This window comes from Gasterosteus aculeatus, chromosome 13 (assembly GCF_964276395.1).
Source record: "Gasterosteus aculeatus chromosome 13, fGasAcu3.hap1.1, whole genome shotgun sequence".
In the NCBI taxonomy this organism is placed as follows: Eukaryota; Metazoa; Chordata; class Actinopteri; order Perciformes; family Gasterosteidae; genus Gasterosteus; species Gasterosteus aculeatus.
In genome coordinates this window covers 6,795,770-6,815,560 of record NC_135701.1, presented here as the reverse complement: position 1 = coordinate 6,815,560, position 19,791 = coordinate 6,795,770, and the positions used below count along the sequence as shown (strand labels likewise).

The 19,791-nt window shown below is 41.5% G+C and overlaps 2 protein-coding genes across 2 annotated transcripts; both read left to right on the top strand.

Annotated features, from left to right (window-relative positions):
* The first annotated feature begins 1,543 nt into the window (after positions 1-1,543).
* On the top strand, positions 1,544-8,193 carry mrps27 (mitochondrial ribosomal protein S27). Its single transcript, XM_040196384.2, has 11 exons — positions 1,544-1,683; positions 1,930-2,007; positions 3,095-3,165; positions 3,302-3,360; positions 3,859-3,973; positions 4,430-4,508; positions 5,489-5,604; positions 5,700-5,802; positions 5,887-6,029; positions 7,032-7,196; positions 7,756-8,193. Exons 1-11 carry the CDS (start codon positions 1,611-1,613, stop codon positions 8,002-8,004), a joined length of 1,251 nt encoding a protein of 416 aa, XP_040052318.2. The 5' UTR covers positions 1,544-1,610; the 3' UTR covers positions 8,005-8,193.
* Positions 8,194-15,317: 7,124 nt separating this feature from the next.
* LOC120831352 (prostaglandin E2 receptor EP4 subtype) lies at positions 15,318-19,538 on the top strand. The gene is made up of 2 exons (XM_078087177.1): positions 15,318-17,180; positions 17,522-19,538. The coding sequence occupies exons 1-2, from the start codon at positions 16,392-16,394 to the stop codon at positions 18,068-18,070; spliced, it is 1,338 nt and encodes a 445-aa protein (XP_077943303.1). The 5' UTR covers positions 15,318-16,391; the 3' UTR covers positions 18,071-19,538.
* The last annotated feature ends 253 nt before the right edge of the window (positions 19,539-19,791 follow it).

The following is a 19,791-nucleotide window of genomic DNA, read 5'->3' as shown; positions in this document are numbered from 1 at the left end:
ACGTTTTGTTCAACAAAACTGTCCCCACCCTAGTCTCAACCTGTCACCTCCTTTGACCCACAGCCAAGGCGCGCTGCTGTAATTATAGCCAAGGGCCATCATCATCAAAACAAAAACAATGAGAGAAAGGTGAGAGGACAACAGGTCAGAGGCTTTGCTGAACACACAGAGAGATAGCTATACATTAAATACATTTTCTGCTAAATAGAATTTAGGGGCCATTATCACTCACACTTTACTTTGAAGGTGTGTTACTATTCCACCGATTGTCTGCCGTTTTCTAAACATGACTGCATGAATGTAATGTCGTGAAAAGTCTTGATCAATGATGCTGAGTGACATTTTTAATGGCTTGATGGCTTGACGGTCAAAGTGTCTTTGGCTAAATCCCTATTTATTTCCTCACAGATTCTTGAAGTTAGAGGCGCTCCTGCTGACTCCGTGAGGGTTTAGGGATCCCACTGTCACACCACTCAGGCTCTCTGGCATATCTGACATTTGGAACCCTTTATGAACGCTTTATGAAAGTCAGCATTCGATGCTTACTTTGCCAAAGGGAATTACCCATAAGTTATTGTAACGTTAAATTAAAAGCGGGGTAACAAATGAAAGCATGGAAACAAAGAACACAAAACGCATCTAAAATGACCTCTTATCTTTTTAGGAAGACTTTGCAATAAGGGAACAAAACGTAGAAAATAAATACCTCTCAAGCGTATCTTTTGACATTGTCATGTTGACATGATACTTTGCAGAAAAGTGCTGCTCCATTCATGATCCACCTTTGTGGGCCCTCACAGACTCTCACACTCAATCGCTTTCCAGGTGACGTCAATTGAGTCCCGGAGGGTTTAGCGGGGACTTTGGAATTGGGCCTTTGTCTCCTCTTTATAAAAAACACTGCCCTCTATTGTTGGAGCACCTGTACTTTACTGTGCCGTGCCCTGGTTTATTTGATAATCAATAGATTTCTCATCATTGCATTTCAAAGCATCCCTCCAACTAAGATACTTAATCCACCACAGCGAACCCATTCACGTTTGCACTTTACTGATTCAATTTGCAAACAATTTGGCCAAGAACATTACTTGTGGATGATTACAAAAAGGTTAAAAGATTTGTAAAAATAGTTATCCCCTCAAACCATCTGAGTTAAAAATGACTTAGACATCAGTGGCTAAATATGCAAAATTTCTAAATTGGATGTCAATACTAAAAATCTCTCATTTAATGTGATGTTGTGATTTGTGAGTATTTTCTGCATCATGTAAAATCAAACAAAATATACAGGCTCCATTGTCAACTATTACGTCTGATATGGCTTCTTTATTGTAGCGGCGCTCCTTCTGTGATTTACATTATTATTAGTTTTTTGTATTCATTATTGGTCATTGTTGAACAAGTTAGTTAAATAAGTGTACCTTTATAACACCAAGCGTGAATATTTAGTAATGTAATATTTAAATGCAAATGATTATCGCAAAAACATAACGTTGGTAGTGTCCGTAGCTTATTTCCGTTGTGTCTCGCTTTTGGTATAACCCTCTAATGACAAGTTCAGGCACATATCAAACACCCTCTGTCTGGGTAAAAAATGGTATCGTCCAAAGATGGCGGCCTCCATTTGGAAGCGATGTGTGACTGCAGCTGTCAAAGTTAAATGTTTATCTCCGTCTCTTTCAGGTAAAAACATCTAGCATCTGGTGGAAATACAATTGTAACTGTATACAAGTGTATCGCTTTGTATGTCTGAATTGTTTTCCCGACGTTTTGGAACAAAACGTTTATGTCGTAAGCTAACTAGCTAACATTATAGTCCCAATATGAGGTTTCCACACGCGGTTTTCTGTTGTTGACGTCTCCTAAAGTGACGTTTTGCAGCTCATATTTATGCATGTTTGTATGACCTGGTCGACTGATTCTTCGCAGCCAGGAGATGGTTGCTCTCAACAGCTTACACGGATACCAAAGTGTGGGAGGCGAGAGAGAAGGATCCTCAGAACCTGGGTGAGCGACACAACTGCTCCACACAATGATAACTAGGCAGAGGTCAGGATTTGCTTTAATTATCCAGAAGAACATCATTTGTCTCCTATTCAATATACAGAATGCCATACATCAACAATGTAAACTGAATGGTAGCCAAATTGAATATAATAGTTATATAATGGGTAAAACGATAATGGTAATAGCTGCATTTAAATAGATATTTCAAATATCAAGATAGTGCTTCACAATAAATCCAAACAAATAAGAACCAACAGTTCAGATACAATAGTTTTAATTTGGAACAAGTTAGGTTCAGTATGAATTCAGGCAAAAGGAGGACTTATTTCTCTTTTTTTAGTCTAAAAGGATGAATTGTGAAATATGAAGCCCCCTAATTGGAATTGTTGGAATCTAGCTTCTTGCTTTTAGGGCAATGAAAGTATTGAAAACTGTCAAGTGGAAAAACTTAGAAAACATTTTCCCGGGTCTCTCTGACTTTTAGATGACCTGATTCCATTATATACCTGATTCCAATATATATTGCCACCTGAGAATATTTTGAAATTAGTGACATTGGGATATAGAAATGAAACTCACTCGACTTGTTCTTTATTTGATACGGTTAAGGCAAAGGTCTGTTGTTGTGTAGCTAAATATTGTTACTTAATTTTGTGTCCAGACAACACGAGACTCTGAAGTCGTCTTTTACTGTTTTTTATTTTATTTTAAATGCTCTTTATCTGGCTGTAACTAGAACTGTAACAGCGACGTCATTGTGCCCCGCTGTGATCACTGTGACATTTGAGATGAAATGTGAAGCTGACGTTCACCCAGAGTACACATCATGAGAGTACACAAGAGTATTGGTTGCAGGTTATTTAGTGCCAAAGAGAACGAAGACCAATTGTTGTTGAGCGCTTGGCTGCATGCAGCAACAGTCAAACACAAACCCTGACTGTGTGCACTCGGTCAACACAGGGTGGCAGTGTAACACTGCACCAACTATGCTTTGGTGTGGGTGTACATATACGCATCCATACAGTACGATACACCCTGATTTAGATTGTGTAAACCATTATTCACTTGTTATTGTTTTTTCTTACAGCTCTACTGGCCACCACCATGGACAGGACCTACGACAGGAATCTCCCAGTTAGCTCTCTGAGCGTGTCTCGGGTAAACGCTAGATTTATATCCTCTATTCTATTTGTCTGTTGTTAACCTTTCACAGATAAATCATCAAATTAGTTTGGATTTCATGGCAGTAGTGACAAAGTTTGCCATAACTGTATATTTTCTGTTTGTGCGTCAGTTTGTTGACAACATTTCGTCTCGGGAGGAAATTGATCAGGCGGAGTACTACCTTTACAAGTAAGAGGGATTCATTTACTCTTTCTCAATTGATTTCTGCTGCTTCCTTGCTTCTGCATGTACCAATGTTGTCCATGCTTTTCTTGGAATGAATTGTCTGTTTAGTTTTTCTGTTCTGCTTTATATTCAGTCACATGCTTTTCTTTGTTCGGACAACCCCAGACCTTTCCTGTTTACTCCTTCCTCTGGAATCTAGACCCATCCTCGTTATTATGAGATTTAGCAAATTGCACCCTTGTTCACTGCAAAGATATTTTCCATTTAGTCACTTGACAAAAGAATAATTACCCTTCAATTTTAGGAAGGTTATTTTCATAATTGATTAAATTGTCCTTAATGAGGTTCGACTTGTATTTTGCTTATATGGGTTTTTGTACGAATTAGTTTCATACAAAATTCAAACCATGTGTAACTATTTTATTCATCTTGTACAATAATAAAGTTGTGATTAATATATAATACATGTAATAAACCCCTTATTTTTTTCCATCCCTGCAGGTTTCGCCACAGTCCAAACTGTTGGTACCTGAGAGACTGGACCATTCACAGCTGGATCAGACAGTGTCTCAAGTACGGAGCCAAAGAGAAGGCCCTGCATACAGTTAAAAACAAGGTACGCGCCATATTATAACCCCTCGTCATATTTAAAACAAACTGAGCACAGAAGAATCTTTGCTCAGTGTAAAGGAGGCCCATCACTTTAGCAAGGAAATCTGATCAGAGACTCCTCATCGGGGAGGACAACTGCAGTTATCTAGCAGTGCGAGCGATCATAGATCATATGTTAACCACCCAGATGCCTTTTTCAACTCATCTGACCAGTGCAAATTACATCAAACATGTTTGACATTTTCAGCACAGCAGCTGTTCTGTTTCCAAATGAGTCGTAGTATCTGGCAATCCCTGAATTATGTTGTTTTCGTTGGTGTTGTGTTACTGTGAGATAAAAGGGCTCCATGTCAGTGACGCAGTTTTATTGTGCGATATGCTCTACCTTTACCGAATCACGAATGGCAAACAGTTCACAGATAAATAATCTAAAAAGAATAACGTGTATTTGTGTGTGCAGGTCCAGTATGGAATATTCCCAGATGACTTCACCTTCAACCTACTTATAGATTCTTACATTAAGGATGGGGACTTTAAAAGTAAGGCTTTTTCAAAGCTTGTTTTCAATCAAACATTTGAAAGAAATAGACGACCTGAAATATAGTTTCATCCATGCGAACACATGTTGTTGACATTAAATATTTCAAGGAGTGGGAACAGCCAATCTTTCAAATCACTAAAATTAGATCTCAAACATGTCTTTCCTTGTTTGTAAAAGACAAAGGTGAAGGGGAAGCCTGATTTTTTTATTTTTGTGCAATAACATGGGAAAGTAAACAGTGTATAGTTTCTGGCATACTGAGGCACAAAGTCGGTACTACAATGTTTTCAGTTGCATTTCTGATTATAACATTTTTATATACTGTATAAGCATTGTAGTTTCGTTAATTTTCTGGATGAATGTGGTAGTATGATATATATTGATTTAGCTTTGTCAAAAAACTGTTAAACACACCAGTGAATAACATTCATGTCAACAAGTAGTTTGTATAAAAAATAAAAATAAGCTATATGCACATTTTCATTTTGCACAAAAAAAAAGTAGTTGAAATGTTGTAAAAATAGTGGCATTTCTGTGGCTCAATAGGAAAACTAATGTTCCTCAGCTTAGTGCACCCGGCGAGATCATTAGCACTGCCATCTGTTTACTAACTTCAAAATGTATTCAGATTACTTTAGTGGATGCAGTGTCTTTGGATTTCTCTACAACAAATTGAGCTTAATTTGAAGGGAACATTGGCTGCTGTTGGTTTAGATCTTTTTTTTTAATGGTATTTTCTCACAATAAGAAAAATATAAAATAACACCACACTTATCCTTTTTAACTTAACAAAGGGACCAGGGTACATGGCGGGTGCAGAGAGTGGAAAAGCATTACATTCAATCCCTGTAATATTAGATTAACTGAACAATCATATAATTTTACAAAGGAATGAAATGGAACCTCCTAAGAAAAGAAACCAAATCAACAAAAGTCTTGTGTCGAAATGACTTCCTGTGTTACGACGTAAATGTACAGGTGCGTGCTCCGTGGTGGAAGAGGTGATGCTTCAAGAGGCCTTCGACCTTCCCTCCACTCAGATTCTGTCTCTGTACGCCTTGGCCGGTTACCAAGCAACGAGGCCACCGCTCACGGTGGGTGAAACGGCGGCAACCGCAACTCGTCAGCATTTGAATGTATGAACCGGTGCCCGATCAAAACGCTCACGCGTGTTCCTCGCTGTGTTCAGGTGGCGGAGGAGCGGGCGCTGGGGGCCTCGCTGCTCCTCTGTGGACTGCAGCAAGACAACACTGTCGGCCTCAGCGCTCAGCTACTCGGCAATGCTCTGCTCGGTGTGTATGCGAGTCAGGGGTGGTGTTTCTTTCTATTTTTCATTATGCCGTTTATTTAATTTGTCCTCCTCCTTCCCCGTCCAGGCAAGGTGGAGATGTTAGAGGGCATACATGCCGTCTTCAGGGGGATGCCTCTCTTCTGGGGTCATGGGTACCTGGGCCGAGCGCTGGCTGTCACGGAGAGAGCAGCCGCTGCTTCTGGTGACGTCAAGCTGACCAAAGACGCAGTAAGGCTGAGAAAACCGAGATGAAAGAGTATTTGTTCATGTGTATTTGTTTGTGTTTTGTGTTTGTTTCCACAAACCAAATCAATCACAAGAAGAAATGTACCTGTGTTGGGTATTAAGCTTTATCATTTGCCCGTTTTATTTAGTTGATTATTGCCTGTTACCTCACCCAAAACACTTACGGAGGTAAACGGCTTTTACATTTGCAGAAAAGACTACACTTGAATCCGTTCAGTTGTCGCTATCGACAGATTTTTCTCTTTTTATATTGAATATAGGCAAAATCATTACTGGATTGGTTAATCTCTACCGACTGTGGGTTTGACATCAAACAAACATGTCCAACGTCCAAAGTGTCAGATGGTCCGAGATGACACTGTTTTTCCAATAGGATCCTGTGTAGTCACACTTGTAAACTAGCACACACACACATACACAGGAGCGACAGTTGTTACTTTCCAGGTGGGGTGTATAACGCAGTCTTCATCTGCAGGGATAAAGCACACATGCGTCACACATATCGTCTCATTCATTTGACATATTTGCACCAATGCACAGTCGGGTGCGGCGCCTCTAATCCAGCCTGTGCTGTCTGGTCCAATTGTCCGGCTTCGTCCTCGTCTAATGAGATTTGGAAGAGCCTGGAGTATTGAAGACGTCTTTGCCAATCATTGCAACAGGATCTAAACAGTGTGTGAGAGAAAGCGGCGCAACAATAATGCGGACGAAGCCGATAACACCGCAGGACAGAGAGGAAACATTAGGTCTCAAATGAAGGTGCTGCCGCCTCGGGTGACAGTTAATCTCCCCTTTTCCAAGATTAAGAGGTGAAGCCTTTTGGCCTCGTTTCTTAATGACATGCCTGGCCTGCAATCTTTAAATAAGGGTCTGCATAGGTAATTTTTCAAGTAAATTAATGTAAATCAGATGAAAAGTTGCTCTTTACATTGATAAAATAATAATTTTGCTGTTTACTGCATTCCTTTTTGTCATTGTTTTCAGGTGGACTACGTGAATGACTTGCTGCAGGAACTGTCCTCTACCTCAGACAGCGACTCGTCCGGAGCAGAATCAGCAGGTGAGGAGAAGGAGAAGAAAGACGACCATGTGGATGAAGCAGATCAGGCCGAGCGGGCTAAGCTGCCTCAGTATGTCACCAGATTCAAGGTGGGTGTTTGTTGTCTACCAACTGAATTTATGTAGATAAGCAACATGGTAAACATGTGATGAACAGTGTACTCTGCATAATAAGAATATTTTAAACATTGGTAGTTAAATTTGTCGTTGTTACCTATTTTTGCGATGTGACTTTGAAGCAGTTCATGCCGGCGGTAAGCGGATTGGGACATCGCTGTGTTTTTGATATCAAAACCACAATTTCGCCGGCATGGAGCAGCCTTCCCGCTGATATTGTTTTGCCACCTTAAGATTGTATCCTGTTCTTGTTCCTTGTCAAAAAAGCCCCTATAATAACAAAATGCTTTCATTTGTGGCTTTGTGAGATGACAACATGGCTCCGTGTTGTTAATGGTGGTTTAAAAAAACCTCAACAGATTGTGTCTCTTAACATCGGTCTCGTCAGGACTACCAAAAAAAAAAGTCATATTTACAGATGCACAGGTCAACCACACGTCCCGGACAAAATTCAGTGGATCTCTGCCTTTCTGTATTTTATGTGCCATTCAAGTTATTTCGATGAAGTGATGAGGTTTCCTTGCCTCTTCAGGAACTGAGCAGCCAGCTGCAGTCTGAGGGCAAAGTGGACTCCACCTCCTTCCAGGACTCTGCGAGCGCTCTGGCCCTGCAGAACCTGGCCGCTGCGGAGAAGCCCGACTTGGAGCGGTACCTGAGCCGGGTGCCGGCCTGGGAGGCCGAAAATAGGCAGCTGATCGTAAGAGAGAAAGAGATGAGGAAGAAGGCCGAGCAGGAGAAAAAGGAGCGCTTAGCCGCCAAGGCTGCAGCCCAGCAGGCGTAGAGCCCGGATGCCACTGGATCAAGATCTCTGAACTGTCCATCGCGTATGCACATTGAAATTCTTTGATCGTTTGTACATAACAATTTATATGAGCTCATGTGATCGGTATAGTACTGTTTTCTGTAGTGTTAAGTGGAGTAAATATGAGTCTATTGTCAAAATAAAATACATTTTGATTTGTGTCTCACATTTTTCTGGGAATAATTTATTGGATTCAATTATTAGAGCCTATGCACATGTGAATTGTTAAGCTTGGTGGTCAGGTGACCTCAAGCAAAAATCTCCAGCACATCCTCCCACTCCTTTTCCTCTCGTCTTGCTGTGAGTTTTCTCACCGGGTATTGAAAGGGGTTCTGCACTCAAGAATTTGCTGATAACCAATCTAGACAGAACCAGGTTCTTTGCATGGAAAGGAATGCATTAATGGACAAAAACCTTTTTGTTCACAAAGGAGAGCAAATAGCGAAGTATACATTGTGACAAATGAGGAAATAACATGACGGTGCAGCATGAACTAAAGCGTGATACTCCGCGCGTATAAACGGTCGGGTAAAGCCAGACATTTTAAACTTTGTAGAGAGATAAGATCATATTGCTTTGGAGACAAAAATGTTGTTGTGTTTGTGCACATAATGCATTCATTCCACAGCATATTGCAGCTATTCAGTATTCAGGACATGGTCTTGGGAAACAGCCTGGTATGTTGGGGATGAATGAGCTGCACAAAATACAGAAACCAGAATGCTGCTCACTGACTGCTTGGTTGGAAGTAGCTCTTCACCCATTGCCAATGTTTTTAATTATACATAAACACCATTAGATTGCGTTACTTAAATTTGGTCTATTTTGGATAACATATTCTATCAACCTTATTTTGTTTTACTTGACCGTAGAAATGGCACTAACCTCAAATAAGGGTACATTTAATTCACTTGCTTGGAGCCAGATGCCTGTATTTGACACAGAAAATGACTGAATGGAGATTTACACATTAAAGATTAAAGAATAATGTACGCCTTGTTTATATCATGTACTACGTGGATGTTTCCTACAATCCAATTCACTCATTAGTAATGTCTTTACCTCCTTCCTGCAACACGAAATGCCAGTAAACTCGCAGAGATGCTTCTCCCCCTGTGTTAAACTTTGCAGTCAATGAATTAGCTTTAATCTGCAGGCAAAGACAAACTTGACTAAAAATCACTGGTTTGAAGGAAACACTAGTGTTTTTTGTCCGTCATCGCGTCATTGAACATTAACCAAACAGGTGTGCTAACAGCGCTGATGAAGTCAATCAGATGTGAGGCGATGAGAGGAAAACAAGTCCGGAAGCTTGACGTCCACATCAGTGGTTCTGTGACACCCACGGCCTCTTAAGGGCTTTTAAACCCCTGTGTGTGTTTTTACGATGGGGCGGAGAGTGGTCCGCAGGGGATATGTGTCATGGGTTATTTGACATACGTAAATATTACAAAATGTGGAAGAGCAGACGGGCTGCGTTAGACATGATCGGTGTTGAGTCTGGATGCAGAACACCTTCCAGAGTAGATAAATAACAAACGTCTACCAGGGAGCCGTATGTAGAATAAAGACACTTCTGCTGGTAAGAGAATTTATAACAAAAACAGGTAATTCCTCCCATGTTTAAGGTTTAGTGTATTCTACTCTGAACAACTCAAGCCCAAATCCTCTATCTTTATTCCTCTCAATTCCTCTTCCTATTTTTGCTTCTGTAGATGTAATTTATATCCGAGACCCCTTCTGTCTGTCCCATTCTGTAAAGCAGATTACAGGGAATGCTCTTGGCTCCAGAGAAACATTTGTTAATCTTTCATTTTTCATAATTGTCAGCTGCTTCGTGTTTAACATTTTAAAGATATAAGTGAAAACAAATAATGTTTCATTTATCTGTCTGTTTGTTTTCAGGCTACTGAGGGTTTTTATGAGTCCTGACACTGGTGTATTGCTCACATATTAAACACTAATAGATTGGGCTGGCGAGCAGCGGTAATTAGAAATTAGATTTATTTGCTTTCTGATTCGTTTATTATTTTGGGATCATCAGCTGCTATATTAATAAATAATGATACCATTTTTTCAATTAAAATAATTTATACAACTTAAAACACAAATAGTTTTTTTCCACCTTATTTCTGGATTAATGGGAGACTTTCTGTGACTTTGTAATTTGTAGTGTTATGCAAACAATGTTGAAATCCCCTCTCACTCAGTTATAATTACAATAAAACTGTGACTATTTTTTTACACACAAGCCATTGTGTGATCATTTTTAAAAGAAGGCTTGAGACAGAAGTTTAAACCCTCCACAGTTGCCATTCTTTTGCACAAGCCACAAGTCGGCCTGAACAGTCTGTTATAGAACGTTACAGCAGTAGTTGGCTGCAGCAATCAAAACGGAACAGGATGCATCACTCTGTTCAAGGGTAAAGTAACGGGGTCGGGGTTTTTTATAAGCTTATTGATCCCTTCAGTAAAGACACACAATGCTCTCATATAGTGCAAAAGTGCAAAACGTGTGATGGGATATTTGTTGATTGACTGACACGTCAAACAGTAATTTAAGAGAAAGTGCAGTTACTGCATTCCCCCCCACCTGGGACATCTTCTGGCATGATCGCCATGATCGCCCTTCATCTGCACTTATCGAAAATCTAGATGTGGCAGCTGCGTCTGTAACGCAAACGTTAAACGTTATTTCTCAATTGCAAATACGTGTTTTTCCAAAGACATGGTGCTGCCCGAGATGACCCCTATCTATTTCTACCTCTGACCACCGGGTGCTACAATATGTAGAAGAATATCAACCAACGCCGAGGTGTTTAGGGACGATGTAACTGTCAGGCAAGACAGACCACAGCTGTCCCAGTGGAAGCAGCACCGCACCTCTGTGCATGACACCAACAAAGCCACGATCCAAATGTTTTCAGCAAAAACATTGGTCCCCATTTTCTTCTGACATTAAATGATGTGGAACATGTTAGCAGCCTAAGCTATAGGCTTAGACTGTCGGGGGACTTGGTAGGACACAGAGCTCCTCCCTCCCGCTCTCTTTCTACAATAATCCACGTTTTATTAATGCACATCACTAATAAAGCTTTTTTCCGGGAGTTTTTTGTGCTTTCTCCCCCAGCAGGTCTCCGTAGATCGTAGGTCCTGACACCTGCCGAGGCCCTGCTGACACCTGCTGCTGCCATCATCACCATTGTTATTTTAATAATCCTATTATTTTTCTGAGGCAGATTTGTAATTTGCGATTTTAGGCTGTACACAATGAATTGAATTGAATGTGTGGTTTTCTGGTGAGAAATTGCCAGCAGTTTTTATTGATAAAAGCCGGCGAAACCACTTAAAAGATATGAAGATGCTGATTGCTTCAAGAGTACAATGTGATTGTTTAGATAGATGGGTTTTTAGTTTCAGTAGGATCGTTACATGCATACATGAAATTTAAAACTATTTATTATTTCAAGACCATACAAAGGGTCAAAAATGATAAAAGTAAAAGGTGCCAAATGTAATTAAGTATAATATTATGAGAGAACTAATTAAGGCCTTTACCTGTGACCCATGAACAAAAATCAATCCTCTTTTTCAATCTTTTTTATTAATTTTGTTATTGGTTTATTTGGTAGGATTTGGCAAAGTTCCCATAAATGCACCGGATTTTGGCCGAGAAGCAATTTTTTTGATGAGCAAGATGAGCACATTTCCTAAATTGTTGAACTATTCCCTTAAAACTTCATGGGAATTAAAAACACAATCCAATAAATACTGTGCACAGAGAAGGCTTATCTTTTGTCAAACCGATAGCTGATGGCTGCTTAGAATGTTTTATAAGCAATATATTAGCTTTAATCATCTAACAAGGGTCGCTTCATGAGCATTAATCTAGCAGAGAAAGTTAATCACAATTAACAGCCACCATAGATAATGCTACAAGGTTATTTGGACACCGGATAAAAGATGTCTCTCAACATCTACTTGCTTACAGATCCGAACAAAGTTCCTGCCAGCTGCAGTTGCTACGACAACAGAATACTCCGCTGGAAACAGCTGTTATAGATGCAAAGACCTCACAGAATCTTCAGGTCAGGAAATAAAAAACCCACCTTCTTAGTGACAATAATGTCAGAAATCTGAATGGAGCCGTGGGTTTCTTTGCATTTCAATGAGTTTGCACAGCAGGAGTTCACCACCAGCATCCAGTGTGTCCAAAACTAATTCCCAAACTCAGCAGTTAGACCATAGATGAGCTGATTAAATGAGATGCCATGACGAACGGGTTCTGCTGACGTGTTGGGGCTCTTTGGAAGTATATGTTTGTTTCCTGCTTTTTTCCATTGCGCTCTAATGGGTAGCTTGGATCACCTGGTCATGTAGAGATTGAGGGATAAATGTCCTTAATTTGGCTTTGAGTTTCCTTGAGGCTCCAAGTCAATGATTACCACAATAATTACAAACCAAATGGTCCACTTGTGCAGCCGTGACAGCAAAGTTTGTCCAGGGAATCTGAACAGTTTGGATGGATCAACACGTCCCGGTGTGTTGCTGTTTGACTGCTATGACATTAGTCAAAGGGATTAACTGTCCCGCTGGAAGGTGAGGAAAATGATCGGGTAAAGTTTAATATTGAATGCAAAGTCTCAAGGGTGAACTGTCCTCACCGGGTCTGATGACTCACGATGACCATAATGATGTTTACTCTACAGGGATGTTTTATCAGGTCCTTCAAGGTCATATTTACCGCGGTTGTATGAGGGGAATCTATATCTTCAAGGCGTTATTGAATATGCTTACATTTAATTACTTTGATGACTTAGCAACCCAAAGAAATGAATAACCGTTTAATGAGATTTCTGCTGTGAATCATTTCAAAAAGCAGAGAAAGCGTCATCACATGTCCAACTCTCTGCCAGTTCAACTGTTTACATCTGATTCTCTTTGTTATGCTGAGCGAGATAGCTTACGGATGTTATCTACAAATCTACCAGACCCCAGAATAAACACGTCCAAACTCTCTCTAAACTTTCCATTTATAAAAAGGCTGCCGGCGGAGTGTCATCAACAACAACTCGTCCACGTTGGACTTATTCTCCGAGATGTTGGGAATCCCCGGCTCAAGTGGAGATGGCTGAAGCCACATATGATGGTTAGTTCATAAATAACTGTAAACTGCTCCATCGGGAAGAACCTGCTGAACACTGACGGAGAGGTGATCCATATTGATGATCGAGTCTGTTAGAAAGAAGTCTATAGGAGCTCAGCAAGCCGACTGTTATTATTAGACTCTCTGCTAAAAAGCAAATGTGTACCTCCTAAAACATGGTGCAGTTCCTCTGACCCAAACAGTTTGAGAAAGAGACAAAAACATTGGAAACATTAGCTTAAATCATCATAAACGTGTAAATTGTGCCTATAAAGAGTCAGTTTTGTCAGTTATTTAATATTTCGGTGTGAACAATAACTTTATCTTACAAGCCACCGGATGTGTCTGTACGTGTCCACGGAGATCATGTGTGACTATAGGTTGTTATTTTATAACAAAAAGGTCAGCAAACCGTAATCTCAGGCCGTAAATCACGGGCTCAAGCCAGATGTTAGACCGAAACAGAAGCACATTGTTTTAAGGGAAATTGTCGAGAGGTACGTACTTATATATATTGTGGCGAATCTATTGTGGCAGGTAATTGCGTTTGTGGTGTTTCATTCGTAGCCTGTAAGAAACCAAGTCAAGTCCATAACAACTATCACGAGAAAAACTTTCCACTGCTTTGAGAAAATAAGAGTCTGTAGAGGAAACCGCTCCAGGAATGCAATAATGTTACACAATGTGGTAATTGTTTGGCACAGGAATTAAAGCCAGAAAAAGTGTGTTTTGGAAGTTGTTTTTTACTTTGCTTTCTTTACACTACAAAGTCCACCAAAAAAACAAACGCGCAAACAGGCTGCGCGATTGTCTGTCCACAAAACAAAAACTTGAGTTGTATTTATGGGGGAAATGTATTCTTTCAGCGCAGCTGGGTTTTTTTTTTTTCAGTTTGGCCACGCTGCAGGTTATCTCACTTCGACAAACAAATCCAGGAAAAGCACATTCATGTGAAGCCTAATCTTTCCAATCTCCTTACAGAAGGATTGAAACTAGACACACGCGTACAGAAAAACTCGAGAGCGGCTGAAATCATATTTTTTTGTATGAGGGTGGTAAACATATTATGTAACGGCTGTTTTTCAAAGAGTTGACACATTGAGGCCATGTTATATTCAGCATACACGCTGGCATGCTTAAGAAAATATTTTGTCATTATTTTCCCAAGGCCCTAATCACAGGGGGGTTTCCTCCTTTTCTATGTTTAAATAAATGCCAAAATGTGGCAACAAAGACAACAACAAGTGTGTTTTGCAACCGCACAGGGTCAGTCTGGTGCGCTGACGTCACGCAACTGCTCAACGGGAAGGCCGTCGCGGAGGAAAGTGGCGAGGGTGTTTTTAAATCATGCCGATCTGAACTTACCTCAGTTATTGCGAGTGTTGGAAATCACCATCGCCTGGACAAAATAACAAAAACATGCTGCTTTTTCTCAAATTTCGGCTCAGAGTTAAATACGTCACGGGCCGACAACAGAGAAGTGTGACATCACCAGGAAAAGCTGAACCCTCTCTTGGTGGTTGTTCTGTTCTTGTCAAAGCCAAAGTCCTGAGTGGGATCTGCTGCGTACAACAATTGTGGAAATCACAAGGGGAAAAAGCACAATCAAGGTGGTGGACGACATAACAAGCTAATCTGCTTTCTAGTAAATGCCAAGGTACGTTTGCCATATCAAACGCCGACACTGTGTTTGGCAATGTTATCGTATGATTTATTTGAATTTATTTTGAATATTTTGCATTCTCATAAAAACACATGCTAAATCGTAGGTGGATTTCGGCCTCAGGCATTGTGCTGCTATTGTGTTCGGAGAATGTGCAGCAGATAAAGGTGTTAGATCATTAACTTTTTTTTACACATTAATGTAGCATTAAGGTGTCAAATCTAGCATTAAGTAAATAAGAGTCCAAGTTCCCAACGCTCTGTGAGGGATGCAGACCCATCTTGGTGTTTTTATTTTGTTCAACCAACAAGTCAAATGTTTGTTTCAGCTGGATTTTGAGGCGTTAGAAGGCTTTGCTATTCTTGTGAGGTTGAATTTTCTGCCAAGATATTCTGGTCCACCTGTGGTTTCTCAACCTCAACCCGCAATGGATCCAGCTGGTGTTTTACATGGACATGCTTCTTTCTTATCTTTTTTAAGGAGAAATTAGGTTCAGATATATGGATAAAGAAATATTTGATTCCATGAGTTGTTTTTCATCTAATTCATGAGATGCATGGCATTCTTTGGGGTTTTTTCAGTTAAAGTCACATGACCTGCCATAAAGGTTGTGACCCCCCTCTTAGCAGGATGACATTTTCATTTTTCTCCAATAAATGAGCAGAACAAATTACATTATGTGTTTGTGATTTTATGAGCTTTTATTGAGACAGACTGTGTGCATGGACTGCACACATGAAATATTTTATTAACAAATTATTCATAGATAGGTTTCTTGACAGGAAACATAGTGACTGACCAGAGTAGCTGACAGGTTTATGAAAATACTGTCATGACATCACAATAAGGCAGCAGGAACAAGCCATTTCACATGTTGTTGACTGGCATACGATCATTTTTGGAATTTACAACTGGCATCACGAGTGTTTTTAAATTGCATGACATCTTACTCTTTTTTTTTTTTTTCCAACATTTAAAAAAAAACTTTTCTAAAAATTTTACTTTTCTAACAAAAACCCTTAATTCTGTTGACAGTATTGCTCCAGAATCCCCAACTATGCCTAAGATATAATGCAAACACAATATTAACTTAACAATTTTCAAAAAAAGCCCACCCATTTACACCTGTGCGAGTTTTAAGTGCCTTGTTTTATTCTTTAGTCAACTTCTGCATGATGGTTTACAAAACGTGACCTTACGAGCGCCATGCGAGACACATGGGGGGGAGGTACCGAATCCGATGTGGATGGTGCGTGTGTGTGTGTGCGTGCGTGCGTGTGTGTGTGTGTGTGTCCTCACCGCCCTTATCTCCCTGAGTGAAAAACGTGCTTCTGTCTGCCAGAGCTGGCGAGCTGAAAGCAGCGCGCCGCTGTGCCCGAGGGGGGAGATCTTCCTTTAAGTTGGTTATAGGCGCAAATTAGGTGCACCCCCCCCCCCCCCACTCTGATATTTACAATGTTGCCCTGTTGTCTTTCACGAGCAAATACGCTTCCTGGTCTGCACTGGAAACAGTGGCGTTAAGAAAATTAGTTCCCCCGGCGTTCGCTCGTCAAGGACATGGCGCCGTGTAACGAGTCGATGACGGGCAGGACCATGGTGCCGACCATTCCATCCTTCATGTTCATTTTCGGGGTGGTTGGGAACGTCATCGCCATCGTGGTTCTGTGTAAATCTCGTAAGGAACAGAAGGAAACCACGTTCTACACGCTGGTGTGCGGACTGGCCGTCACGGACCTCCTGGGAACCCTTCTGGCCAGTCCGGTCACCATCGCCATCTACGTGAAGGGCTCGTGGCCGGGAGAGGACCCGCTGTGCCAGTACTTCGGATTTACCTTGCTTTTCTTCTCCCTGGCGGGGCTCAGTATCATCTGCGCCATGTCCGTGGAGAGATACATCGCCATAAACCATGCCTACTTCTACAATGACTACGTGGACCAGAAACTGGCGGGTCTGACTCTGGTGGCCATCTACATCTCCAACGCGCTGTTCTGCGCCCTGCCGATCGTCGGCTTCGGACAGGTGAAGAAACAATACCCGCAAACGTGGTGTTTTCTGGAGTGGAGGAGCAACCAGACCAGCGACGCCGCCTACTCGTACACGTATGCGGGTTTCAGCTCTCTTCTTATTCTCGCGACGGTTGTCTGCAACGTGCTGGTGTGCGCGGCTCTGATCCGGATGCACCGGCGCTTCGTGCGCAGGACGTCGCTGGGAACCGACCTGGCGCGCGACGCGTACCCGCCGAGGCGGGGACGCAGCTTCGGACGTCTGGCCGGCGCGGAGATTCAGATGGTCATTCTGCTTATTTGCACTTCGGCCGTGGTGCTTATCTGCTCCATACCGCTTGTCGTAAGTTCTCCCCGCCCTGCTCCATCCGTCCTTTTACGCACCGGTCGGTTAAGGCATTTTCACTTTAAGCGGATGTTGAGAATTGTTGTGCTTATCCTTTTCCTTACCCCCCACGCCACTAGCCTCATATTGTGTTTATTCTATCCATTATGCATGTTCTAGTCAGGCTTTAATACAAATATCCAAATTTGAATGGGTAACTAAAGAAAACGTTTAAATATTTATCTTTTCTATTTTATAACTTTTCCCTGCTGTTTCTCTTCAACTGCTCAATGATCTGATCAGTGTGCATTTCACTCTTCCTCGGATCAACACAATCTGCGTTCTCTCTCCCGCTGCAGGCTCAGGTGTTTCTCAACCAGCTGTATAAGACGCCAGTAGAGCTGAAGCTAGAAATAAACCCTGATCTACGAGCGATCCGTTTCGCCTCATTCAACCCCATTCTCGACCCCTGGATCTACATCCTGCTCCGCAAGGCTGTTCTCCTGAAGCTCATTGAGAAAGTCAAGTGCTTGTTTTGCAAGATGGGCGCGCGGAGGCAGCAGATGCAGGCGAGCTTCCAGTGCGTCGACACTCCTCAGCTCTCCTCGGCCATCTCCAACCGGGTCTCCCGTGACCTGCGAGACTTCAGCAGCACCTCTCAGACCTTCCTCTACCTGCCCGAGGGAAGCGAAGCGTACAAAGGAACCTGCCTCAAAGCAGACGGACTCTCTGGTTCACGACCTGCATCTGCTAGAAACTCCCAGGCTTCGTTGGAGCAGGGCGGCGTTGAGGTCCAGTGTGGCGAGGCGACGACTGTAATCAGGGACATTTCAGCTCTGCCGCGCTCCAAAGACCCAGCGCTCCAAGTGTCATTAGGCACTGAGGCCGAGGAGGAGAAATGTATCTGACTCAACTCTGGGGGGGGAAAAAAAGACAAGTTCACGGTTCGCTGTGATGTAGATTGTCTATTGAACGACTCTCCCTGTGAAGTCTGGCACATAAAGCGAGGGAGAGAGAACCTTGAAGTTCTCTGTGTCAGCACCCAGCTACCTCAAGCAACGACGAACATGACTGTGTTAGCAGATTTAGTCATTCTGCGTCAAACGGACGACCCTCTTCTACTCGAGTGTCCGTGACGGGAAAGCTCCTAATTTCAGATACTTGGTTCAAAAGAAAACCTTGACGACAAAGAAGATGGAGCCAGACATTTAGAATAAAAGACTCAAACCCCTTTCTGGTAAATGAAAACCGTATTGAATGTGATCCTTCGTCACTGAGCGGTGAAATTGTAGGGATGGATTTTGCTTAAGAGTCCTCTGTTGTACAGCTCTTTTTGAAGGACTTGTGGTTGTTCCATGACTAATGTACAGCGCAGCATTATCGCAAACTCTCTACTTTTTTCCCCTAGACAATAACACAAAACATTTTTTTCCCAGAGCTACAGAAAATGTGGTATAAATCAAAAGGAGTACCTATATGAACCCAATTCACCGCACCTGTTCGCTTGAGAAAAATGCCGCTGTAGGCGATCGATGGGGTGTGAAATGTTGTTTGTCACAAAATGATTCTTCTCTAAGAGAAGCTTCTGCTCGATAAATCACAACCATGAAGGGATTATCTATACGGTTATTCCTTGAACACGCTGCATGCAGATGAATCTTCAGCATTGACATCTAAAATCATGATCAGCTTTGCCACTTTTTTCTATTTACAGGTATTCTTTTTTTATTCATTATTCAGTTGTTTTTACTGTCAAACCATCAGAACAGGTAAGGGAGGACCACAGTGTTTTGCGATCCTATTCTGTGGGTTCAGACGGAACCTTTTGAACCCCTGTTTGTTTAAGCTTTCTCAATCTAATGATCTTCATGTCTCCGTTTCAGCAGCTGTGAAGCAGACCGTCATTAAATCGGCTCCAGATTGTTGCTTCACTAAGCGGATCACATTCTTGCCTTTCTTGTTTCTCTTGTTGCTGTTCGCGTTAGATGACAGGCTTGTTCCTGTCATGCCCCTCGACATTGTACAGCGTATGATATTTGGTTAAAGACAAACAAGCAATTTAACAAACGTCTTTTAATTTATTTTCTAATCCGGTCTTGAAATGATGCACTTTATTTTGTATATATTTTAAATTGTATTGTGGAATTAAATATCTGTAGATGCAGTTGCTGTTGTATCACTTTTCACATCTGTAATCATTATTTTGTATTTGCAAAAGCTTAATGTTAATAACGAAAAACTTTACAAAGAAAAATATGTACATTTTATAATGAAACTGTAAATCAACAACCACGCATGCCTTTGTTTCACAGCAAACATGACCCTTTGCATATCATCATATATTGTCAACATAAAGAGGAAGTTCACAATATGAGCACCAAGTTTCCCACACTCTCTTTTTCCTACTACGGTTTGGTGAGATCATCTCATGACCCCATTAGCACAGACAAACGGCCCCAGAGAAGAACAGGCTTCTCCACAATTCCTAGACAAATAAACAAAATTAAACAATCTGGGGTAAGGTTACGTAAATTGGAGATTTCTCTAATTTTGTGTTGAAAAAAACAACAACTAGCTGACGACAGACACAGTGAGGGAAAACAAATCCGGGTCTCAGGAAGTAGACCTG

Excerpts from the sequence above, each read along its gene's own strand:
- mrps27 (XM_040196384.2), top strand. The coding sequence starts at position 1,611 with ATGGCGGCCTCCATTTGGAAGCGATGTGTGACTGCAGCTGTCAAAGTT. Across the intron at positions 5,605-5,699 it reads CAACGAGGCCACCGCTCACG|GTGGCGGAGGAGCGGGCGCT; the intron begins GTGGGTGAAACG and ends CGCTGTGTTCAG. Across the intron at positions 7,197-7,755 it reads AGTATGTCACCAGATTCAAG|GAACTGAGCAGCCAGCTGCA; the intron begins GTGGGTGTTTGT and ends TTGCCTCTTCAG.
- LOC120831352 (XM_078087177.1), top strand. The coding sequence starts at position 16,392 with ATGGCGCCGTGTAACGAGTCGATGACGGGCAGGACCATGGTGCCGACC. Across the intron at positions 17,181-17,521 it reads TCTGCTCCATACCGCTTGTC|GCTCAGGTGTTTCTCAACCA; the intron begins GTAAGTTCTCCC and ends CTCCCGCTGCAG.